The following is a 24,611-nucleotide window of genomic DNA, read 5'->3' as shown; positions in this document are numbered from 1 at the left end:
CGACATTCGCTGGTTCCATCTCGGCAGTGCCCCCTCAGTTTTTGGCTCTGGCTCCTCTGGCTCTAACCCTGACTCTGACTCTGACTCTGACTCTGGCAACGGTCTTGACTGGCCTGGGTCACTGCCCCGTCCCCACGCAATCAGTTTGTCCAGACTCGCGCCATCCACCATTCCATTCAGACCATCGAGCCTTGACCTGTCAAAACTCTGCATCCCACCACAAATTGGGTCGACTGGCCTCGGTCTCTCTTCTACCGCACAGCAAATTTGCATTTCCATCCCCTATTGTCGAGATCAATTTGCCTCCTGCGCGCCAGCCGATTATCAAAACAAATCCGCGCAGTCTCCTCGTCCTCCATTCCGGCCGTTGCACAACCGATACTTTGGCTCTTATCTACTGGACTCCGTGCCGTGCCTTGCCTTCTTGAGCGTGGTTGACAGACCAGCCAAACTGGAACCATTTTTCTTATCGGCAAGGATCATTGATTGTGTGCGGCGTGCATCGAAACTGGAGCGCAGCTGCAACCCACCCCAACGTTATCTGCACAGAACGCCTGGCCAACTCTATCTCGCCATCGCCTTCATCTATCTCATCGCCTTGCTCGCCCACCCTTACGTCTAATCCGCCGTCGAAATCAGTCTCTGCATTTTGGACCCGCGTCTAGAGTGCCCATGAGTCTCTGATTCTGCTCGCGACCCAAACACAACTGCGGCGTCCTTTTTACGCCTGCAAATCAAATCCCCCCAATACAGCAACCTCTCGTCATAATGGCGGCTGTCCTCTCGTCCGAGGACAGCAGCTACTTCTCGTCCTCGTCGTTGCGACGCTCACAATCTCAGACCAGTTTTGGACACAAATCCTCATCATATCGATCAACACCCACGCCGCAAATATCCGCTCCATTCAACCCACCGTCCAAAGTATACACTGATTCCGAAATTTCTTCAGCACCTTCATCCCCCCCAGCAATCCAAGCCGAATCCACCGACGTATCCTTCTCATCTACTCCTGCGAGCAATTTGTCAATATCGTCCGACTTTGATGAAACCTTTGGCATTGACGAGAGCCCCGAAGACCATTTTAGCCTGCCTCTTCTCTCACAGGAAAAGTTCTTCTTGCAACCTGACTTTCAACGCGATGACAACTTGGAACCACCACCAAGCCCCAAGACTGGGGATTCATACACGGTCTCTCCTGCAGAACCCGAGGGCTCGGGTGCTACATCTGGTCCTGACACACCTGAGGTTACCGAACACGCAGAAGACGACACCGCAGTGTCAAGTAAGCCTTCCCGGCAAGTAGATTACTTGTCGCATGACTGGAAAGAAGAGGACATCTGGTCGTCGTGGAGGTACATCATCTCCAAGAGGGGCGAATTTGCCAACAGTGCAAGATTGGAAAACGCATCTTGGAGGACTTGGATGAAGGCTAGGAACAATCTCAAAACAATATCGCCCGAGGAACTAAATTGGTACGTTGATTCTTTTCACCCTCTATTCACTTGCTTTGTTTGGCTAATCAGAAACACTTCATAGGCTCAAAGACTGCGATGTTACCTGGTTATATGGCCCGTTGCAGTGTGGATCCAAGAATGCGAACCCTACAGGCACAGAGCCTTCAAGTGTGACTCTGTCAAAAACGGACTCACTTGTCAACCTAAACAAGAAGCCAATTCTCAAGAAGAGGAGTATGTCTGAAGTCATGCTACAAAGGTCTCTGGTATCAGCGTCCCTGCTGAAGCAGGCTACGGCGGCAGTTCAGGCCCAAGAAACTCGGGGTGTTCTGAAGCACAGAACAGACAAGTCCAATACTGATTATTATATCACCTACCCCCTTTCCGTCCGGAGGGGCAGCCAATGCACTGGCAGCTCTGTTGCGGCTTCAACCGACTCGTCCAATATTTCCTCTCCTTTCCCAGAGCGCAAGCATATTCATTTCAATGAGCAGGTAGAGCAGTGCATTGCCATCGATGTCAAGGACGACGAGGAGGAGGATTATGACCATGACGTTCTTGGTGAAGACAGTGATTCCGACGATGGCGGCGTCATGATGAAGCGAGTCAAATCCAAGAAACGCGCGCCTCCGTCCAAGAAGCGAAGCAAGAAGGCGGCGAATTCAGATGGCAAGATTATTGCCAAACTACCCTCTACTACCCTCAAGTACCGAGCAGACACACCGGAACCACAGGAAACAGCTATGAAACACAGCACGGGCGTCTACCGAAGCCCAATCATATCACCATCGTCGTCCCAGGAAACCCTTCGGCCAGCGAAGCAGTCATCACGATTCTTTTTCGGCGAGGAAGACGACGGCGACGATGGTCTCAGTGATGGAACCCTGATTGCTAGCTCAGGGTGGCGATCTCCGCCAGGAAGCTCAGTTGGTGGCAGCCTTCACCGGTCGTCTTCATCGGGAAGTCTGACAGATGAGCCGGCTGGCATGCGCCGCACACCATCTGGCATGTTCATGCCTTGTGAAGAGGGGGAGGCTTCAAACGGTGATGGGATCATTGGCCGGGTTATTGATACTGTCAATACAGCGCGGGACATTGCACATGTTATTTGGAACGTTGGGTGGAGGAAGTGAAGAAAAAAGTCGATTTCCTGTTTACACATTCGCCACGTTTTGACGAAACGATAATGACTCGAGGAACGATTCACGACGCCAAATCATTTCGGAGCCCGATTATCAGTCTTCAAACAAACTACGATAAACCGATACCCTTACAGACACGTCCATCGTTTTCCCATTGGTTTTTTATTCCTCGCTGTTCATGTCCGGCCGTCAGGTTCTTGCACACCATCATTTTGATCTTCTCGATCTTCTCGAGAGGCGCTACCAATTGACTCGAAGCTACACAGACGGTCACGCCAGCGGTATGAGATTCATCACACCTTGGATCAGAGGGAAATACGCCAGAACGCTCCGGGCCCGTGTAGTTTTATGGACTATGCGGACGCCGGTAGCTGTTTTAGTATTACCGAGACGACTCGGACTTGCTACGGCCACTAATGACCTCGACGTTTGTGATTTTCCGGCTGCAAAAGCATTCCTACAAAACTTTATTCATTGTTGATACGACTTCTACTATTATATTATTATTCAAGAGAGGTTGTGTATTTTGGGGTTTTTCTTTTTTCTTGAGGAGGTACCTGGGATGGTAGATTTCTACCACAAGTCTCTCCTTGAATGCACTGGGATATTTGTGTGGGCAAGCAAAATGCAAAGACGCGGACAAAGGGAAAGAAGAGAAAACAATCAGATTCATGGGATGAAGTCAGGGTCAACAGCACTGACCGGCGTTGTTTGGTTTTCGGTTTTTGGTTTGTTTTTCTTGTAGCCTGTTGGCTTCTTGTGTGTTTTCCAGGGAACAAGGAGCTTTGTGTGTTGGATTTGTGCTTTCAGATGATCATGTCTTGGATCAAAGTCACCATTGCATTGTTATTTACAGTGAGGCGGATTGGCAGGAATGAAAGCATTGGTTGGGTCACAACACGGTACGGCACAGCACATTGTCTGGTGACAATTTTTTTTAAATTCTTTCTGGCGCGAAGGGGCATCATTACTATTGCAATGGGGAAACATATAGGAGGCGTACAGTACATAGTGCATACATGAGTACATTGAAGCGATTTGTCAATCATTTGCAGTCCTGGTTTCCGGTTCGTGATGACGTGTTGGCGTCGGGGTTGTCAAACGATGTGATGCCGAGTCCGTTTCCTGCAATGACGATACGCACAGGTACGTAGGTACCTACATCGCTCGTTGGCAGCCTATTTGAGGCGATGAGTGTTGGTGAATTCCTCTTTTGAAACTGGTCACAAGGCTCATGCCCCAACTAGCTGGATGAGAGGGGGTACCAAATGCAAGCTGTCCAATACAGGAGAGACGCTTGTACCAAATTTAGTGATGCGCACGACAATGGATGGACCCTTATGACGTTTCGGACCCCAGATCCCCAACAAAATTTTGAGGGGTGTCTCGTGACGACTGGTGAGGCTTGATGCTTGTGGGTTCGATTCCGGCGAAATCTGGGGAAGGTTGGTGGATCTTGATGCGGTCAGCTTCCAGGCTTGTTTGTGCACGATGTAAGATGGGGAGCTTGTCTGATTGGTGAATGTGCTGTGTCTGGATGATGGATGAGATGTATGCTGCGCGTGTTGTGAGTAGGACGTGTTTGGAAGGGTTCAGCTTGGTGTTCAAGGTGCATGCGGCGGCTGGGTCCGTTTGACTATGGAGAGTACATAATCAGAGAAATTGCAGACACAGGTAGTTTCAACACGAGACAGTGCAGTGTTATGAGCGAAATGAGACAAAACAATGTACGCACGGGACGAGAACTAATTGACGATGGACAGCAATAATACAAAGTAGAAGTAGAAACCACACTATATAACATAGTAAACAGCAATTTTGCACCGTCAGTGAACGACACAATTTGTGTCATGACGATTAGGACGTATGTCATTATCGGTGGAGATTCATAAGTACACAGGTGTGAAGTGGTGCCTGTGGCTTTGAGCAGAGTCACTGCCTTGAACTTGACATGGTCTAGTCTTGAGCATCTGCGAAATTGCATAATTTGTCACAAGGGTTGAGTGTCTTTGCTAGACTGAGTGTCTGTTGACGCAGTGTCATGACATTGATGTTGTTCGTGGTATCATGAACGGGCTACTGCGATGTACAATTTCGAATTCATGTGCTTCACGACATTGGATGTACGTGCCAAGCATGTCCTCCGCTTAGGAGCAATGGGCTGAGATATCAGGTAGTTAAAGGTAGATATCACGGGACACTCCTTTTGAACAATTTATTTGTCAATGGTGCGCCAAGCTCTCGCTAAGTGAGGCAAATAGCTGGACGTACCTCATTCACTAATAAGCTTGAGGATATTCTATACATGAATGGTTGTCCGAGATTATATTAGACTCGGCAATTGTTACGTAGCCATTTGGCATTTTCATCATCTGTACAAAGTACAGGGTAATTACCTAGTAATTCGGTAGGTACCAAGGTCCAAGTTTTCTATAATACCAAGCCAGTGGCGCCAAGGTGTCATCTATCCAATCCTGCGATATGAGTTCTTCCGTATTTCAATATATCGTGGACAAGTCTATTGTGAGCGGTGTAGGAAGCGGTTAGGTCGTAAATGAGATGAGTAAGTATCGTACATGATTTGCTGTTATTATTACATTGGTGTGAGCAAATTGAGCAAATGGCGCTGGATACCGCTAGTACGCGGATGAAATTGGTATTCTGTCAAACCAGTCCGCACACGGCCCGCCAGCATGTCATCGCTGCATACTGAGGACCCTTCGGTTAAGCAGGTGTGACAAACGGCCCGTTAGGCCACGACGTCAGTGTTAACGCCTATTACGGCAGCACAATCTTGGCGGTGTCACTGGGGAGATATCGCAGTGCCTTGACAAGAATCTGCCGAGAGTGCACATTGACATCTGCCAACTCGACTTCGAACTCGTCGCCGACTCGGACGTCCTTCACAAGCCGACATCCGTTCAGTCCGGCAATGTCCATGGCGGCGTTCAGGTCAAACATATCCAGACGGCCCAGGACGCCCTGACGCCAGCGTGAGTCGACGGTGAAGCGAAGCGTGCGCGGCGCCTTGTCCTCAAAACGCCACGCTCGGACAAGTGCGATGAGAATCCAATCCAACGTACCCCGCGAGATGGTCCGGGCCATTTTCTCACGCGTTTGTAGCAGTGGGAGCGTATTGCTTAACGAGGTATTAGAGAACGGAAGAATGGCGTCCAGGGAGTCCATTGTTGGGTCAATTTTTCGCTGGCTTTCCCGTTCGTATGCCAATGCTGCGTGTATTTGCCAATGGACGAGAAGATCTGAGAATCGACGGAGAGGAGATGTTGCCTTGGCGTACATGTCTAACCCTAGAAGGAAATATGGCCCGGGCTGTGATGAGATTTGTATTCCTCCCGTCAGCCTCGACAGTTGCTGTCGGTGACTCGCCGACGGCTCTACGCCCTGGTGAATCAAGGGGTAAATCTCCTTTGTTGCCAAGTTGAATGCTGCGTCGAAATTTTCCGCTGACTTTTCATCCTTGCGATACGGAATGGGAATGCCACGCTCACAGCACCAGCGAGCTGCGATTTCTCCTGCCAGAACCATGGTGTTGGACACCACAGAGCAGCCAGTAGATGTTTCGGTGCCAACTTTGATGTACGGATCCGGTGGAACGGAAATTGCTCCAGCTGATGCTTCGGCTTCCGGTATTGCATCGTTGAAGAATACCTGCACCGACGGCCGAGGGAAAAAATGTGGCCAAGCTCCTTTCCCTAGCCTCTTTTGCTTGAGTGCTTCTGCGAGGCGATATAGAGTTAAAATGTCATCCTTGCTCGATGCACCCAAGTCGTTTGTAGCCATCATGCGCCGTTCAGGAGTTGTTTGGATGACATCAGGGGGAGTTCCAACCTCAAAATTGTAGCCTGTAGGAGATGGCAGCGTCTCCTCGCCACAAAAGTCGGCCACATCTTCGGGGTCCATGTATACAACATCTTCCAGCGTGCTGGCATCAACTCGGTAATCCAGAATGTCACCAGCTTCATTCACCTTTGCGCTAAAAGTTAATGCTGGGCTACCAGATCGAAGCGAATATTGCTTCACCAAACTCTCTGACTTGTAGTCCTTGAGGTCACCATCTCCTACGGTCGATGGCAGCATTGCCTGGAAATGGCCAGGAAGGTAGATATTTTCTGGAATTAGCTCCATAAACCTGCCCAGCTCCGAGTCAGGCTTAATGACCGAAGCAGGGTCGGCAGCATGGACATGGATCCAAAACTCGCCAGCTTGTTCAGTACGTTCCAGAGAAATACCATCGTCAATAACCATCGTGGAGGGTGCATCGATACAGAATATTGGCGATCCAGATCGTAGCTTTCTCGCACCCTCCGCAATATCTGGCCGTATTGACTTCCTCAGGGATTGGGGCACAGGACGGGAAATCCCACCACCTTTGGTAACTGACGTTCCTGGAAGACGTACTCTATACCGAGAAGGAATTTCCCATGGAGCCACAACACCGATCTCTTGAAGAAATGTCCATGCCGTACTTTGGTCCAGTGGTGCACCACTATACAGGTTTAATGACCGAAGAATGAGGGCGCCGTACGAATGGAATCGGGATCCCGCGTCAAACAAGTTGTAACTCGCCCACCACTCGAGGAATTGTATCACGTCTTTGCTAGCCGGTGACCAGTCACTTGCGGGCAAGGTTACGCTCGGTGACGTTTTCAAAATTCCATGTGGCGTCCATTCGCGGGTCTCGCGGCTTTTTGCAACAGCCTCACGGGCTTCCAGAATAAATCTGCCCAGAGGTATCTCTCCTAGGTCAGTGCGGTTGAGCAGGCGTGATTTCTTTGCACTCGAGTCAGTATACGCGCGTACCCAAGCTGCAATATTAGTGATTATCTGCGCATGGTTCTGAGGAAAAATTTCAAATAGGTGGTCACGCCGATGACAGTCAGCTGATGGGCTCAGAGGGCTAAATGCGATGTCGTTTTGGGATAGCGCTGTGTGAACAGCATACAGAGCTGGAGGAGGGAAACCCCGAGATCCTTTCATATTTGCAGGGAGCAGGATATCGGCAATTTCAAACAGACTGAGATACCTGATCTCTCGAGGCCTCGATAAGAGATCGCGAGCTCTATCAAGATTGGTCATGTTTGCCTGATAGACTGATTCCGAAGACCTCCTGAACTGGGTCATCTTATCAATGAGCACAATGCCATCTTCTCTTGATGGCCCTTGATCATTGTCGCGCAACTCATCGAATTCCTCCGGACTGCCATGGCGTGGAATCTTGGCCAACACGGGTTGTAACTCTTGCATCGTCGCAAAGTTGGAAACTGTAAATAGAGCGGAAAATCCCATGCTCGTAACCCATCTCCCATTGGCCGCATAAAAGTGATTTCTGTCGCCAAAGTAGCCAAGATAAATCGCAAATACGGGGACTCGAGAGCCTTGTTGTCTATCAGATTCGTGAGTCAACATGGCGATGAGTGAAGACACCACCCAAGATGGGACCTTACCTCAATTCTACTAGATCTCCAGGGTTCCTTGAGCCAGAGGCTACAGCAGATACCTCCTCGTCCGCCATGCTTCGAGTCGCTAACCGCAGTTGATCAAGTTCACGCGACCCCGTTGACTGCGTTCGGCTGAAGCTGTTGGCGACATTTCCAAAGATGAAAGCATCTGGAGGCATGGCTCTCGGTCCAAGATTTTCGTTTGTTATTGCCCATTGCCGTAGACGTTCACGAATTGGCAATTCTTCGACAAGGTCGTCGATATTACCGTCATTGAAATCGGGCGTCGGCGAATTGGGAATGTTGGACTTCCCATAGGCAGAGGTCGTGGCCGCTGGAGCTTGCGTGGTAGCCCATTTCTACACAGGTGGAATATTTGTAAGCATAATGCAGAATACTGGTTCAATTCAATCTTTGAGGACGAACTCTATCATTTGAGACTGGGTCAGGTACCACTATGCGCGAAGTGAGAAAAGAAAGGGATCCCCTGGGGCTACTAGCACGGCGAGCTAGGCAGTTGCAACATATATATGTCTGCCTCGAGTGCCGTAGCATGGCGCTTACTGGTCGCCTTGGATGAGTTCTAATGAGATACCGAGCTTCTGCATCTGTCGCGTCCTTTGACGCTTGAAGCTCAAACCAAGATTTTTGATGACACGCCATCACGTGACCCCCCACATGGCTTGGGTCGCACTTACTCCACGCCAGGGGGATCTGCCGACGTGTCAACATTTTGTTTGCTGCCTACCTCGAAGCATCATCAAGCTACTACACAAAAGTCCAAAGTAGTCGGTGGACGGGTCTGTTTCAATTGACGATTGACGATTGACGATTGAGTTTATGACAATAACATAGCAACACCTATTGGCGATTTCTCTGGTTCTCTTCAAATCCTTTCATCTACCGCATCGGTTCGTCCCACCTGAACAAGTGCACTTCCCGCATTCCGATTCAGCTCCACAACATGAATAAGCTCAGACATCATATTGCAAGCAACTTGATGCCAAGCCATCCGAACGACCTCCTGACAGAGGGCGACAGGAAAGCGGATCAGTGTCAATTGTCCATGTTGATCAATGCACACCAAACAAAGGACGATCTTCAACCACTCCGTCCTCCGTAACAAGCAGAACATCCAGTATTATGGATCGGCGAAACAGGCACCCTGGCCGATCGATGAATCGATCCAACAGCATCCCAATGGATGAAGCGTCGCCTTTTTACGATAACTAGCTCGGACCAAGGAGTTGCAGTGCAATCTAGTTAGTCCACGGAAGACACGGCAGAACTCGGTGAACCGCCACTTGCCCACTGCTGCCAGTGGCAAATGATTTGGCATGGCAGGAGGTAATTAGCCGGTAAGGAGACTGTGCAACCTTGCTGGTGACCGATCTCGACCGACGGTTGGAGTGGTACTAAGCCATGAGTAAGGAAGACAGTGCAATCCAACAACCCCGAAGCAAAAGGAGAGAGTCGGGAATACTCTGTGGATATGACAGGGCAGTACTCCGTAAACTGGTCGATGGAACCGTACTGGCATCACTTCATTCTGCCAGCTGCGCCTCCAGAGGACCCGTCGATGGACCAAAAAAAAAAGGGACAACAATGCCAAGTCAAAAATGCGACAAGGTCTCAAATGGCCTAAGCAACCAGAGCTTGAGGAACGAAGTACCGGCCGAGAGACCAAGCTCCGTTCTCCGTCCATTCCCACCAATCCACTCAAATGTGGCGGGTAAGAAACCACACACAGCACCTTGAAAGATCAAACTTGCATGACATGCTAGGTTGAGAAAATTCAATCAACATTGAAAAAAAGAACGATCCAAGATTGAGCTTGACCAGAGGATTGCTGGAGAAAGTACACGCCACAAACCAAGCTGGACTCCACAGAGACCAAATACGGGTTGGCTTGAGAATGGTGGTGTGGTCTGGTTGGTGTCTTGGACAGGAGGATGGATGCGGTCGCATGCAGGAACAATCTCAATCCACACGGGCCGCAGCCAAAAGGGGCGAAGGATCGTCAACAGACAATGGCGCTTACACGAAGAACAGCGGACTCTTGAGTCTGAGTGGTTGACTTGGCTGGTGCGTCAGTGCTCATTTCACAAAAACACGCCTGCCGAATGACAATTACATTCACCATCAAAAACCAAATCAAAACATCAAGCGCGAAGCTACAAACGAAGTGAAAGGCCTCATCTCCGTACAGGGTTACGTTGGCCATTCACATAGGCAAAAGGCGCTTCCCCTATACACTGGAATTGGCGCCAAGTTGCAAGGCGATATTGCACTCGCAAGTGACTCCATCTCATTTCACTAAAAGGATGGCTAGAGTTGTGCCCACAGCGAAGAGCCAAATGGCCACTCATTTCCCAGACCTGAAAATAACCCCGGCGACAGTCCCTGGTCCACGTTGGATTCGACGTGGCTCTGAAGGTCCAAAGCCATCCCCAAAGGGCTGGTGACCGCCCCTTTGACGGGCCAAGTGGACGGTGGAAATTAACTGCACCTTGGAATCTCCACCCTCTCCTATTTTGGCTGGCGGCCCTTGGGCTAGCTTGGGTGCTGGCCAAGGTACGTGAGCCTGTGTGCCCAGTTGCGCAGAAAGCCGCAGATGACAGATGGAGCCAACGGTGAGGGCGGTGGCTTGCATTGCTTCCACACCCCTTGTCTCTGGTTCCCTGTGGTACCTGACTAGTCGCCGAGGCGTTGCGGCGACTTTCTGTACCTGATTGTGGGCATGGGCATGGACGGTTATTGTTCCTTGCGGGTGGGCATTTGCGAGAGAATCCAGGAACAAACCCAACGCCAGGACTAATAACGAACGAACGACCGACCGAACGAATATGACCCCCAGGCCGAAGTGGATGGTCGACGACTGCATCTACCCATGCCCTGTTCCAAGGGCACCCATGTTGCCACAGACACACAGGCCAGTCTGACTGGACCTGCATGGCCGCCAAAATCACTATCATAATAATAACCACGTCCCCGGCTGCAGCTGGGTTCGGTTCCTCTCTTTCTCCCTCCCTCCTCACGCACCCACCGCTAATGTCGAGGTCGTAACAAGAAAAGGCTTCCACAGCTTCTTTCGTCCTTTCGTTCATTTCCATTCACCAACTTACCGCTTCACTCCTTTAGCGGGCATTCTTTTCCTAACGACTCGAGATTTCGGACCAAGATCAAACTCACTTTATATTTCGCGATGAAGGGATTTGTTGCCGTCGCCCTGGCGGCGCTGGCCAGCGGCGTCTCTGCTGCCCACCACCGCCATGCCCACGAGCACCTTTTCAAGAAGGGTCTGAATGAGACCGGCGAGATGTGCACTCCTGGCTGCACTACCATCTGGAAGACAATCACTGGCGAGCCTACTCGTACGTAGCAACGTTCCCATCGACAGCGACTTACACAGTGGTGTCTCGTCGAGCCCCCCTTCGAGAAGGCAGGATTCCAGTCGACCAAAATTTGCTAACGAGATGAATAGTCATTGTTCACGCCACCAAGACCCAGACCGAGACGGTTACTTGCACCGAGTCCTCTACTCCGGCTCCTCCTCCTCCTCCCCCGACGACCAAGGCTCCTCCTGCCACTACCGAGATCGTTGTGGTGCCTACTCCCGTTGTCCACACCTGCCCAACTCCTGGCACCTACACCTTCCCGGCGACTACCGTCACAGTCACGCAGACCACCACTGTTTGCGATGCCACTTCGACCAAGGTTCCCTCGGGCACTCACACCATTGGTGGCGTGACGACTGTTGTCGTGACTGCTACCACTGTCACTTGCCCGGTCGCTACCGTTCACACCAGCGGCACCGTCACCACCAGCACCATTGTCCAGACCACCTACGTCTGCCCCAGCGCTGGTACTTACACCATTGCTCCCATCACCACCACGGTCAGCGAGGAGACCGTCATCGTCTATCCTACTCCTGCCACCTATAAGCCCGGCACGTACACTGCTCCCGAGCAGGTCGTCACCGTCACCAAGACCGGCTACGTTACCATTTGCCCTCTCACCAGCAAGGGTCTCCCAACCTCCACCCCGGCTCCGGCTCCCGCCCCGGTGAAGACCCAGGCTCCTCCCCCTCCCCCTCCCGTCAAGACTCCCGAGGCTCCCAAGAAGTCCCCCCCTACTGGCGGCCTGAAGAGCTCTAATGACCACATGGGCATCACCTACACTCCTTATGTCGGCAGCAATGGCCAGTGCAAGAGTGCCAGCCAGGTTGATGTTGATATTGCCTCCATCAAGCAGGCTGGCTTCATCAACGTCCGAGTCTACTCTACTGACTGCAACACTCTCAAGAATGTCGGAGATGCCTGCAAGAAGCACGGCCTGAAGATGATTATCGGTGTCTTCGTCAAGGGCTCTGGCTGCTCCATCAACACTCCCGATATCAAGGAGCAGGTCGACGAACTCGCTGCATGGAACCACTGGGATCTCGTCGAGCTTCTCGTCATCGGTAACGAGGCCATTATGAACAACTACTGCTCTGCCCAGCAGCTCAAGGACCTCGTTGTTGCTGTCAAGAGCAAGTGCTCCGGTAAATACTCTGGTCTCGTCACCATTTCCGAGACTCTCAACATCTGGCAGCGCAAGGACGTGTCCTCGACTCTTTGCTCTGTCATCGACCTTACTGGTGCCAATATCCACCCCTTCTTCAACACTGGAATCGCTCCTAGCCAGGCCGGAAACTTTGTTCAGGGCCAGATGGACATTCTCGAGAAGATTTGCGGCAAGAAGGTCATCACCCTTGAGACTGGCTGGCCCGTGACGGGTATCACCAACGGCCTGGCTATTCCTGGTCTCAGCGAGCAGTCCATTGCCGTCAAGTCGATCCGACAGAAGTGCGGCGACTCAGTCGTCTTCTTCTCTTTCGAGAACGACTACTGGAAGGCCGCCGGCCCCTTGGGTTGTGAGCAGGGCTGGGGTCTGGGTGCCTCTTTCGGCATCAAGATTTCATTGTAAAGGAAAATGAGATGACTACGGGTCCACTTAGTTTGGTTGTCTCGAATGTCCCATGGGCGAGACTGCTTCGCTGAAGCTCTCGCTAAATGTATATGAACGAAACAGTGAAAAGAGCTCAACTCGATCCGGATCATGCAAGGGACTACTTCACCAGAGGCGAGCGATAAGCGCCACCATTTTTCTTTATCATCCATGGGACGCATAAATGGGTGGGATGTGAAGGTAAAGGGTCTTGCTGATTGTACGTTTTGGGCCTTTTTATCTTTCTATTTCCTCATTCCTCATTTGGCAAAGCTTTTCTTCTCTAGGTTTGATGGGAGTCTTTGGTGTTTATTTCTTGTGACAAGCAAAATATATTTGGATCTTTCTTTGTACATTTAGCATCTGATTCATAATGGTGTAATTTATTAAGTCTACTTGGGACGAGCTTCATTGAAGTTGAGTTTCTTCATTCGTTGTCAACTGTCTGTTTGTACTCTGTGAGGATGGTGTAATTTCCCTCCAACTACCCCGGTGCCTCAGGTGGTATCCAATTTCCACTAGTTCATGAGCCAAGATTGCCCCGTTCATCCCCCGTCATTTTCAACTGCCGACACCAATTGGTCCAATGTTCAGTGTACAGTATCTGACTCGACTAGTCAGCCCAGCCCAAATTGTTCTCTTGGCTCCAAAATTGGCGCCTAATTCCGACCTTGGCATTTTTGACCGCCGCTGGCGCTGGGAGGGAAACAAAACTATCCGTGTCTGAAACGTGCTGTGCGTGGGTTCGCTGGGTGGTCGGGGCGTAGGTGTGTCTGCGCGGTATGTGTTGGCTTGGCGTGATGTGTAAGTTTTTGTGTTTTTTGCGTGTGGGTAAGTGATGTGCTATATTGGGCGTTGGTGTTGGGTATGTGAGCTGGCTAGGTTGTTAGGTTGGTTTTTGGGTTGTGGATATGCTGTGCTGGTCGAGTTGGATGTGAGTTTGCTTGATGATGGCGAGTTTGGTGTGGAGGTGAGCATGTTTTCAAGCTGGACTGGGGGCTTTCTTATAGATGTGTGTGGGAATATTGGTGCAGTGCGTATGGACCCGAGTGTGGTCGTGATTTCTGACTTGTATGTTGAAGAGTGTGGCTACTTGTGGTATCACCTTATGTAGGCTGTCGCCGTGGTTGGGCTGGTACCAGGTTTCTACACTTATGATTCAAGTACTGTGAGCTTACTACTTGATTGTTTGAGGATCATCTCATCAGGTTCTAGTTCGTAGGATGCCACGATGGATATCTAGAATGTCTGATAGTTGAAGGGCATACCGCCTTGTGTGCGTGAGTTGGAGTATGTGCTATGGCGTACACCGGGTCGTGCATGAGGCGACTGACGGATACACCAGACTGTTCAGATGCTTTCACATAAAAGTATGGAGTATCTACTTGAAGATCTGAACCTCGAACCGCGTGCTCGTTAACACACTGAAAGAATGCTTGGCGTCTAACGTCGAGTCACTACACCACAATTTCTATACCCATTACAAACAACAGATACAAGTACCTCCATTCTCATCCAAGTTCCTCAGTAAGCTCACAACCACTTCTCATCATCACCCTATCTACCAAGCCACACCCCAAATCCCAACCAGCAAACTCATCCACCAGCCTCACAACTACAACAAACTCACCCATCGCACACACACGTGCTCAAACACGCGGTGTAACCCCCAAACAATCACCATCCAAAAAGCACAGTCCTTCACCGCCAAATCACTCACGTGACTCTCGATGTGATTGTCTCACTCCCATGTTTTGAGAGGACCAAAAAAAATAAAAAGATCAAAAAATCTGAAATGTCTCACGCTGCCCTGCCCTGGTTGAAGGGCGGTACTGCTGTACTTGTGCTCCGTGTGTATGGCGGGATGTAAGACAGGATGAGACTTCCGATTGCGACAGGGTGAAGGGTGAGTCAATCCGCAGGGGTGTGGGTAAAAGTGATCGAAAATGAAGTGTTACTAGATTGACACTGCTCTTGGAGGTGACTGGTTTTGCTGGCACGGCACATAATAAATACCCAGATGATGAAGGAATGAATGTAACAGTCACTGACGCAATGTACTTAGGTATGTTGCAATCGTGGTGGGAGACCGTGACAGCTGCAACTATCCAATGCGATATCATTGAAACGTATATGTATTCCACTCCCTGTCTTCCGTGCAAATGCAGTACCCGTATACCAAATCACCGGCTGATCTATTCGTGCTGATGTCGGCTCAACCGTCCCGAAGAAAAGAACAGCCCATCCAAAAAGACAAAAAACATGTTCCACCCAGCCCGTGACATCAAGGGATGTACGGAGTAAATAAGTATCAGATGCCACCATGTCCCCTCGAGGAGCAACCAAGTGTGGCAAGCACGCCACGTTCAGATACTAAAACAAACACAAGAAGTCTGCTGTATGTCCCAGTGCTAAAATATTAAACCGCCAAAAGAAAGATGTTGCCCCGTCGCCATGTTTTCAATCTAAGACCATGTGCTTTTCCCTCGTAATAAACCAACAAGACAGAAAGTGAAGCAGCGCCGTCTGTTTTCGGCTGCCAAGGTGTACACGCATATACATTTTATGTACGTGTACATGTACACCGCGTACGCATGTTTTGGGCCAATCCGCCCAGCACTATGCGTCCCAATGTCGCAGCGGGGCAGATTATGACGCCTGCTTGAATTATTTATTGTAAAACGCAAATCATCCAAAGGGAATATGTTTATGCAAAAAGATCGCAAAAGTTCGGATAGGGATGGGTATAAAGTAATAAGTAGGAAGAAGACAAGACGTATGAGACGTAGAAAACCTGCAACTAGGTTACGCTGCTAACTCGAACCTTGAATTCGAATCGCTTTTGCGTACATTGTGTCGAGGATGGGTGGGTGGTATGATGCGTAGATTATGCTCGATTTTGGTCAAGTATGTATAGCCGTGGCGTCGTAATATTGAATGAAGACCGCACTCGTTGGTCCTAGAATGGCTCCAGCGTTTTGTCATAAAAAGCCGATCTACGGCTGCGAGCCCATTTGTCCTCAAATTGTGCTTCGTCATCTTCCGCCAGATATCGATATCGTGGCAATCGGTGGTGCTCCAGATTCTCGAGCAACGGCTCCGGCCGACGCCCGCAACGTTCCAACTGCAGCAGACCACCGCGGTGCTTATCGCAGCATAAAATATTGATATCTTGCCCGTCATTTGCAAATGCGATCCCGCCAATCTCGCCAAAAACGTCAATTGTCTGCTTCGAGGCAAATGTTTGGGCATCGATGAAATTGATGTAATCCGCTTCCTCGGCGGCGACTAAGATCGGTTTGCCACTGCCCAGGGGTGAAAATCGTAACCCTCGCACACTTGCCATCTCTGATCGGATGGTACACAACGGCGTGCTAATACCACTTGAGTTGCACCATCGCCGTGCATCCCATATCTTGACGCCACGATCCTGGAAGCCGGTTGCTACCGTCCTCCCATCTTCAGACCAATCGCAGGCGAAGCCGTAATCCCGATGTCCGGCAAGCTTTTGTAACACCTCCCCAGTGTCTGCATTTGTAATGAGGGCCTCGGAACTGTCACCTACAAGCACGCGAAGGCGGTGATCCGGTGATAATGCTGAGCAGTTGAGAGCAAATGGATACATCGACTCTGAAATAAAGTGCTCCGTACCAATGTCCATGACTCGAAATCCACAATCGTTACTGGCGATGGCTGCCACAGGGCCGCAGGAACGTCGCGGCCGGTAAATCTTTATGTGGTTGGTGATGCCGCTAAAGTCTGATGTTATTTGACCTTCGGTGAACCTTGTCTTGTCGTCACAATCTAGGGATTTAAGATAATAATCGCCGCCAAAAGTTCCACCCATCAATACACCACAAGCAGCATCCAAGCTTGACAATGCGGCGCCCATTGTGGGAAAGTCTCGAATGCTCATGATGACGTCGGTTGTGCGTGAAATTGTGTTGGTCCTATTCACACCCACAGGGCTGGGATAATACGCGTGTGTTCTTGAAGGGCAGGCCAAGACATTCCGGAGCTGGAAGTGCGCTAGGTGAACGTCTTGTCGAATATTCATTCTTCTGAAGCGGAAGAAGCTGTCAGATGAAGGAATAGACTCATCATCCATGTGCGGCTAGACATAATAAAATTGTTAGCAACAGCACAGTAGACAGTCGGGTTTGTCGCCGGCATTCGCCGGCATTCATGACTTTGTACATACCGTCAAAACGTCGGATCCTTGATGATTGACGTAGTTTTTGTAGGTGCGATAGCGTGTTGCTCTCGCGTTGCTCCGGGTGGTCTCCATTGTCGTCCAGTTCAAGCCTTGCATATCACAGTCATCGCCATCAAGATCTGAATAATTGACCTCCTTCACCGGTGCGTGGGCTTGTTTGATTACTTTGTGGAGATGCGGTGGACGACATCGAGGGCTGTCAGGAAAGCTGCCCTGATAAGCCCAGGTGCGGAGGAAATCAAGTAGACCAAGATTTTCGGCTCCGGGAATACTTGGATTGGGGTTGCTGAGTTGGACAGGCGGTAACGCATTCGTGGCATCGTCCAATTCTGTCATGTCCACGTCTAGTACGGGAACAATGCCATGAGGGCCATTTGCGCCAGCCCATGCCTGGGAAGGAAATTCAGTCCCCATGATATATGCAGCCCCGTAAAGGGTATGCAGGTGTACAGGAAAGTTTGGCGGGCCGTTGAAGTTGAGATAGGGATCGAAAGGTTGGGTCGGAACAGGGTCATCGTTGTCCGAGTGGTGGGCGGCAAGGTCAAGATCACCGTCGAAGTCGTACTCGTGGTCGCTGCCTTCGCCTTGGCCGTAGTCGACACCAGCACTAACGATATCTGGGACGGTATGGTCTTCGATATTGGTCGCAGACGTAACTTGACTGAGGGAGACGCCGCCTTCGGTATCGCTCATGTCCTCATCGCTGTCTTCGCCGTAATGCTCTGAGGTTGGCGACCGGTGCGACTGGTGGGGGTTATAGGCAGGAATATGGTAGGAAGAGAGGCTCGCTTCAAAGTTGTATGATGTAATGATTTGGTTGTCCGGTCGGGCAGCTGTCATGACCGTGCTCGGGTCAGCGGTTAGCTGTCGAGTATGTGTCAAAATGCCGCAAGTGTCAATGCCGTCGTCTTCGTGGCCGTCGTCGGTAATGGGAGAAGCAACTCCAGCGCAGTTCCCGGAATGTTGAGAACCTTCTTCATCCTGCGGCGACCAGTCCGACTCGCTGCGAGACTGTTCCGTTGACGGACAGGACAAGCGCATGGCGGCGCTACTGACTGACAGGGGCGCTACCCAAGAGTATTTAAATTGCCTGTTAGCCGGAAGAACGCGAGAGATCCGCCTTCTGCGTTCCAGCTAGGCTCGGGTAGGTCTGATGTATCACAACCAGGGCTTGCTTTTGCGACAGCTCTTTCTTGGGGGGTTCGGTCGAAATTTGTCACTAATAACTCGTGTCGCCCTCTCTTGACCGTTTTCTAATTCGGGGGACGCCTACCCTTGCCAATTTAGCAGTCAGGTCGTCGGTTGGGGGATATATTTTTCTTTTCCTTTTTTTTTTGCTTTTGCGACCGACGGCGCGCGGTGGTGCTGGCGAATAGATAAGTTGTATTTCTTTTTCCGGCGCTGCGGGCTGAGGCGACGATCTTGTTCAGGGAGGGGCAGCGCTGCACAAGGAATGCCAAATGTGTTGACGATGGTGGATGAGATGGCGCCTATCTTCTGCCAGACGATATGCCGTTCAATTCTAACGGTATATCATGTATAGCATGAATCCAGAACTAGGAGAAGTGCCCCGAGGCTAATCGAGACTTGGGAAGCAGCCGTGTGACGTCGAAGGGGGGGTCAAGAAGTAAGCCTTTAGAGATACCTCATGTAACACTGCCCTCTTATTGGGACATAAGAAGAGCACATTCTTTGCCAGGCTGTCACAAGCAGCATCTGATGTTTTATGAAAGCCAAAGAGGAAACAGACTGAAGTGTTGTAGCGGCGAGATGCAAGATAATGGCCAGAAGACAGAATTGGCCATCAAAGGAGGCTCTCATTCAATGTTGAAATTGTTAAAGGAGAAAATAGAGTCGAAAGGTTGAGAGCCAGGTGAACTGAGGCACTGGGCTTGTAGTACAAGGCAAAGGTCTGGTGGCTCGCAAGCACTCTGTAGCTTGCAGCTGACTGATGATCTTTGGATTCTGATTCCGAATCCGACAAGACTCCTCAAGGCTTGGAGGTCACTCCAGCGAGCGCCCTGATCAAGAGCGGTAAATTCGTGCGCACAGCACCGTATTGATGGAGTCTCGAATTTTAGAGGGCCGTCACGGATATTTTTCCCGTAATCTGCCGGCACCAAGCCAGTCGAAGGTCAAAGAGTTGCACTAGTGGTGATCGATGGCAGCCCGAATTGCCGCCCCAAACAAAGTGTTCAGGGTTCAGGGTTCGAATTTGTGAATGGATCAAAAGGCCAGATGAACGACGAGGACCTTGCACAGATTCTGAAAAGCCTGTCCTGGCTGGAGGCGTTTTTTTTTGTGATAGTAATGATAATATGGATTGGCTGCTTGCTTGGGTATGCTGCAACCTGGAGACTCAAGTAGCCACACAGCTCAGAGTGACGACAATAACGGTTTGCCAGTGGCGGTTTTAAGTACAGTTGAGAAGACTTTTGCCGACTGTCCAGGTTCCGCTGACACCATAGGATCAACCGCCGAGCAATTGTCATGAACAAGAGCAGATCGGACGGATGGACTTTTGCGCAGTTCCCAAGGATCACACCGGGTCTTGACTCTTGGAGAGTGGATATGGGATGGAATGGAATGGTTGGGGCCACGCCAGGATGAACCAGGATGCTGACAACCTTGAAGTTTGCCAGGTTCGCCGGTGGTGTGGCCTTTTTGTCGGGCGTGCCAAAGTCAGTAGAAGCAGTTCCTGCCACAGCCGCCCAGTCGGTACTGAGTTGAAGGATGTTGGAGGATGGTGATAGCTCAAATCTTGTCGGCCACTCTCATGTTTGTGACTGGCTTGGCTGACCCGACAAGACTGGTGTGTGTGGTCCATTGTCTACCATGGCACCCGGTCTGCTCAAGGTCTGGTGCAAGTGGTGGTCGGGATGGATGGATGGATGGATTGACTCCATTTGATGTCCATGTCGGCTGAGCTCGCTGTATGTGCTGTATGTACTGTATCTGTTCCGCTCCATACATACCTTACTTCTGTATGCCGTCCTCCATACTCCGTTCCAAGTCTGGTCTGGGCTGGTCTGTTGACTGATTGATGCGCATCTCATCATCGAGCCCATGCTTTGCTGACGTTGTACCAGCACAGATGGCCGAGTGCAGGGAAGAGACTCGGCGACTGCTCTGGGGCACCGGCGTTCATGTTGGCAGCTTCCGAGTTCAAATGTTGCATCGACTGATGTCTGGTTTCAAAGTTGATGGTTTACTCTGTCAAGCAAGTACATTCTCGGGGTCTGATTCAACGTTTGCACTTTTTGGTACGTACTCGACGCCGGCAATAGCACTCAAACCGAAGTACACCGCAACTACTTGAGGTACTCTTCTACTTCTACTTCTACTTCTACCCCAAGTCTACTTTACTCTGTACTGCACTGTACTGCCCTGAGTTGCTTTGGGATCCAATTTGATGGAGCCATCAAAATCAGACTCGCACCTGCCTCACAGCAGTTAACGCATACATGGTCCTGCAGGCTTGACCTGCCGCCTGCCACCTGCCACCTGCCAACTGCCACCTGCCAACTGCCAACCGCCAGCCGCCAGCCGTTTTTGCCAGGGTCCAGATGTCTGGTCATCCGGAACATCAAGTATTCTCAAGATATCCTGTCTTCTGTTCTTTTCTTTACAACATCTCAAACAATCCTCCACGTTTGGTCCATTCATGATGCGCCAACTTCTCAGCCTGACCATTCCGAGTCTAGTTCCTTACGTCACTCTTCTCTTGGGCACGTACACCTGTCAGCTGGTCAATTCGCTGCCCAAAAATCACTCATTACTCTCTGCATTGTCATGATGGCTTCTTTCAGATGCATCAGATTCATCTCCTTGGATAATATACCCTTTCCCCATAAAACAGTATGCTAGCAGGGGTGGGAGTAAACAGGGAAGCATCTTGCCTGTACTGCATTGGACGAAGCCGCAGGCAGACCACGCCAGTCATGGGCTCATATCGTCGAGTCCAAACGAGAATCAGCGATGTCGAGATTATGCAGCCACAGCTCAAATGACTGAACCTCCATGATACCTGGGTACAACTTCTTGAAGTTTGCATTAGCACATACGTACTTCGAACATCTCCCCAAATGTGCTGTACGAAGACTTTTCTGCTATTTGTACGGATATGCGGTGTTGCACCGATACTTGCTCCGTATTATTACCGCTCGTCAGAGTTTCGGTCTGTCACACAGAGGCGGTGCGAGTACGGAGTATATTGGGTGGTATGACAGCTGCCTCCTTTTGCAAAACCCCAGTTCATCGCATTGCTCATCAACGCTCCAACTGCGGCGAGGGCCGAACAAACAGCCGACTTCGCGGCTATTGGGTGCAATGGCCACGCCCTGGTGCTACATCTTTGTCTGAAACTTTTTGGCCGAGATACCTCAAGTGGCCTATGATCGATAAGCAACTTCTCGTTGCCGCAAGTATTGGCCCGAACACTGATCATACCTGGCGCATGATATTGCTGCAAGTGATATCGCAGATTGGTCAGAGCTTGGAAGGGCAAGTCAAACAATCGTGTTCCCCCAGAACACATGCTGCACGGCCAACGGAAGACTCCATGTCTTTTTCAAGCACACGCATGATCCCTCGCCAGCTCCTGAAGTCAAGACAACACCACGGATCCGCAATGCCCCAGAGTGCATTTTCAAAGCAATCCTGGAGCCTCATGCCGCCACGAATTTGGCAAACAGTCTGTTAGCGGGGTCTGTGCTCCGTATTTTGTGATAAGTGATCTATTGCTTTAAATCCCAGTCAACGACTTCTGTAAGCCCCATGCAGTCGTCCCCTCGTTTCACGCCTCGCGGGCCGTTTGCCAGGGCCTGATATCTTGCTAACACTCTCCACTCTGTTCTGCCGGCTCCATTCGACAGCTCATTCGCCTCTGGATGTCTCGCCCCAGACATCACCTCCGATATCTCATTGTGGATCTCTCTGTTGGCAGCATTCGAGGACTTTGTGAGACACGAAGACTTGAAAGGGGCACTTGTCCTCGATTTGGGAGGCGACTGGACCGATATGTGGCTGAACAAGCGTTCCACTTGTGTCACCGACATTGCGATGCCACAGTTACTTTTATAAGATGCCCACCGTGAGGCTGCCATCCCCTTTGAACTTTCCCATCTTGCCCCTTCAGTGGTTGGCATCAATGCGTCTCTGTGGGAGGGCTCAGTTCCACACCGGTGAGCTGCCCCCTGTCAGTACACCCGCCTTTGAACGTTCAATCCCTGACTGCTTGTTTGCAGTCAACGTATTTCCGTGTCGGCGTATTTGTACTTGGCCGACCGCAGATGTCTGCCAACCTCCGAATGTCAGCGACCTTTCTTGCGATTTGTGAGGCCGCAGGTTTGCCGAAGGCCCCCAAGAAGAGAAGGAATTGCAAGACGCTGCTTCTCATGTCCGTCTCAAATGGTGCCATGGTGCGATAACTTGGTCCGCAGGGTCCTTGTTCTTGCGACTGGCTGCCTGATGCATGGCTTCCAGAAACGCTAGGACCAATTTCGGAGCACAGAAAAGAAAAAGGCTCTGTCAGCTTTCGATGGAGATGGGCGTCAGTATCTCAGCTGGTGACACTGCACTTGCCGCTCTCACAATGCCAAGCTACACCACAGATTCGAGCAAAGCTTCTCCGTTCAGATAGTACCGGATAACTTGCTGGAGAGGCTGAACATATCATAGCAGTGCGTCCGACTTGGTCCCACCATTGGGGGCTCACGTTCAGTGGTCTGGTCCCATTGAGAGTCGTTTCATTCCCAATATTGAGTACTCTGCACAAGCCTCCGGAGTAAATGCCGGGGTGAAAGCAGTCACTTGGTCTGCTCCATGTCTGCTCCAGCCGATTCTGGAATCCAACCTCGTGGACAGACAGCATGGTCCGACCCCGCCCTTGAGGCCGTCCGCATATGTGACACATCACGCTTTGGGTTATGGGGTGCGAGGGTGGACGCCCCTCGGCGGGCCGCTTGGCCTCTACCTGTCGACTTGCATATCTTTTCCATGATAGAGTTGAAACGTGAAAATAGCCACACTGACCTGTGAGCTCGAGGCGGCCGTAATGGACTCCCCTTACTTGCTATACGAACTGCGTGGAGCCTGCATTTTTCAACTGGGAGTGCTTCTCTTGTAGGGCACATCATTTTTTGCAAGTCCTATCAGCAAACACATTTCTTACAAGAACATTGCTCACGTGGACCGGGCATAACGCTGTATCATCTTGGCTCTGCATCTTCGGATTCCTCAGGGACTGAAACCTGTCTTGTGAAATATTCCAACTTCCACCCCAATCGAAGTGTTACATCTTTCCCGCCCTATTTCACCCCGTTTCGGATGGCCCCCGACTGGGCCGGCAACCCTGGAATCCAACGGCTTTTTTCCTCTTACAGAAACTATCTACTCAACCCCTGTGTCACTTGATGGCGCATCACACCACTAGGTCGGTTGCAGTTCAAAGCCCGCCTTACGTTAGTCAACCTCTGATCAAGTTTGCTGATTCCTTAGTATGTATGTGTCATTTTACCAACTTGCATTCGTGACTCCCTGGAAAGCGGGAGGTTCCGCACAACACCCCACACTATGATCACTATGGTGTTGTTTGTCACCTTGTGGTTCGTCTGGCTACTCGGGATGACCCGATACCTAGGTACGGAGTAGATGAAGCCAAGTTATCTCGGTCCGGTGCAGCATTGTGTGCACCAATCAGCAACGGGCAGATGGGAAAATAAGATGGCGAAGCAACTGACTGCAACGGGTTGCCAGCTTCTCACTTCAAATCAGCTGGTGAAGTGCATCTCCGCAAAATCAGCCGGACTGCTACTCCGCACTTTTGTATCTTGATCCCGGAGTTGGTTTTGTATTTCTTATTACTGACTTGTGTAGGAATCAATCGTGTGATGGGAACCTGAGCTGTAAGCTGACCTCAGGAGGCTCGACATGTCCAATCCCACCAAGAACCGGTCTTGCATCAAAGCCAGATGGACTTACCACCCAATATGACAACTCGCCTCAATCTAGCACGAGTCGTATTCAGCATTTCAGTAACCGTTCGCTTGCCTCGGCAGGAACATCCCTGAACGCACAGAGACTAACCGGACGAGTGACATCGATAATCAACAGTTTAGCAAACGTGACGACTGGTCTTCCCCGTCAGACAGCAAATAATCAAAACAGAGTGAAACTGTGCTCAGCATCTTCAGCACAATTGGCACATAAACCCATCAGCAGCATCAGATGTACTGAGTACATTTCTCTCCTAATCCCGCAAAATGCAACCCTAGCTTGCAATACCAAATGCCACATACACCAAAACATTCCTGACACTACAAGCACGGTATAAAGGTGACAGCTCGCTCAC

General features: G+C 50.6%; 7 protein-coding genes across 7 annotated transcripts; 3 read left to right on the top strand and 4 right to left on the bottom strand.

Moving 5' to 3' along the window:
• Positions 1 to 768: 768 nt before the first annotated feature.
• Positions 769 to 2,587, top strand: VFPPC_14557 (protein phosphatase type 1 complex subunit Hex2/Reg1; the record flags this gene model as incomplete). The annotated part of the gene is made up of 2 exons (XM_018292325.1): positions 769 to 1,472; positions 1,537 to 2,587. The coding sequence occupies 2 exons, from the start codon at positions 769 to 771 to the stop codon at positions 2,585 to 2,587; spliced, it is 1,755 nt and encodes a 584-aa protein (XP_018140933.1).
• Positions 2,588 to 5,374: 2,787 nt separating this feature from the next.
• VFPPC_09208 (mitochondrial exoribonuclease Cyt-4) lies at positions 5,375 to 8,787 on the bottom strand (the record flags this gene model as incomplete). Its single annotated transcript, XM_022428646.1, has 4 exons — positions 5,375 to 8,000; positions 8,062 to 8,414; positions 8,482 to 8,510; positions 8,754 to 8,787. The coding sequence occupies 4 exons, from the start codon at positions 8,785 to 8,787 to the stop codon at positions 5,375 to 5,377; spliced, it is 3,042 nt and encodes a 1,013-aa protein (XP_022284222.1).
• Positions 8,788 to 9,477: 690 nt separating this feature from the next.
• Positions 9,478 to 9,813, top strand: VFPPC_09209 (hypothetical protein; the record flags this gene model as incomplete). Its single annotated transcript, XM_018287784.2, has 1 exon — positions 9,478 to 9,813. One exon carries the CDS (start codon positions 9,478 to 9,480, stop codon positions 9,811 to 9,813), a length of 336 nt encoding a protein of 111 aa, XP_018140935.2.
• Positions 9,814 to 11,260: 1,447 nt separating this feature from the next.
• VFPPC_09210 (glycoside hydrolase family 17) lies at positions 11,261 to 13,023 on the top strand (the record flags this gene model as incomplete). Its single annotated transcript, XM_018287785.1, has 2 exons — positions 11,261 to 11,429; positions 11,540 to 13,023. 2 exons carry the CDS (start codon positions 11,261 to 11,263, stop codon positions 13,021 to 13,023), a joined length of 1,653 nt encoding a protein of 550 aa, XP_018140936.1.
• A 2,980-nt stretch (positions 13,024 to 16,003) lies between these two features.
• On the bottom strand, positions 16,004 to 18,301 carry VFPPC_09211 (WD domain-containing protein; the record flags this gene model as incomplete). The annotated part of the gene is made up of 2 exons (XM_018287786.1): positions 16,004 to 17,158; positions 17,246 to 18,301. The coding sequence occupies 2 exons, from the start codon at positions 18,299 to 18,301 to the stop codon at positions 16,004 to 16,006; spliced, it is 2,211 nt and encodes a 736-aa protein (XP_018140937.1).
• Positions 18,302 to 21,996: 3,695 nt separating this feature from the next.
• VFPPC_18019 (hypothetical protein) lies at positions 21,997 to 22,679 on the bottom strand (the record flags this gene model as incomplete). Its single annotated transcript, XM_022429682.1, has 2 exons — positions 21,997 to 22,448; positions 22,505 to 22,679. 2 exons carry the CDS (start codon positions 22,677 to 22,679, stop codon positions 21,997 to 21,999), a joined length of 627 nt encoding a protein of 208 aa, XP_022285242.1.
• Positions 22,680 to 23,067: 388 nt separating this feature from the next.
• On the bottom strand, positions 23,068 to 23,397 carry VFPPC_18018 (hypothetical protein; the record flags this gene model as incomplete). The annotated part of the gene is made up of 1 exon (XM_022429681.1): positions 23,068 to 23,397. The coding sequence occupies one exon, from the start codon at positions 23,395 to 23,397 to the stop codon at positions 23,068 to 23,070; it is 330 nt and encodes a 109-aa protein (XP_022285241.1).
• Positions 23,398 to 24,611: the final 1,214 nt, after the last annotated feature.

This window comes from Pochonia chlamydosporia, chromosome 6 (assembly GCF_001653235.2).
Source record: "Pochonia chlamydosporia 170 chromosome 6, whole genome shotgun sequence".
Classification (NCBI taxonomy): domain Eukaryota; kingdom Fungi; phylum Ascomycota; class Sordariomycetes; order Hypocreales; family Clavicipitaceae; genus Pochonia; species Pochonia chlamydosporia.
The sequence above is the reverse complement of the archived record's forward strand: the minus strand, read 5'-3'. Positions and strand labels throughout refer to the sequence as shown.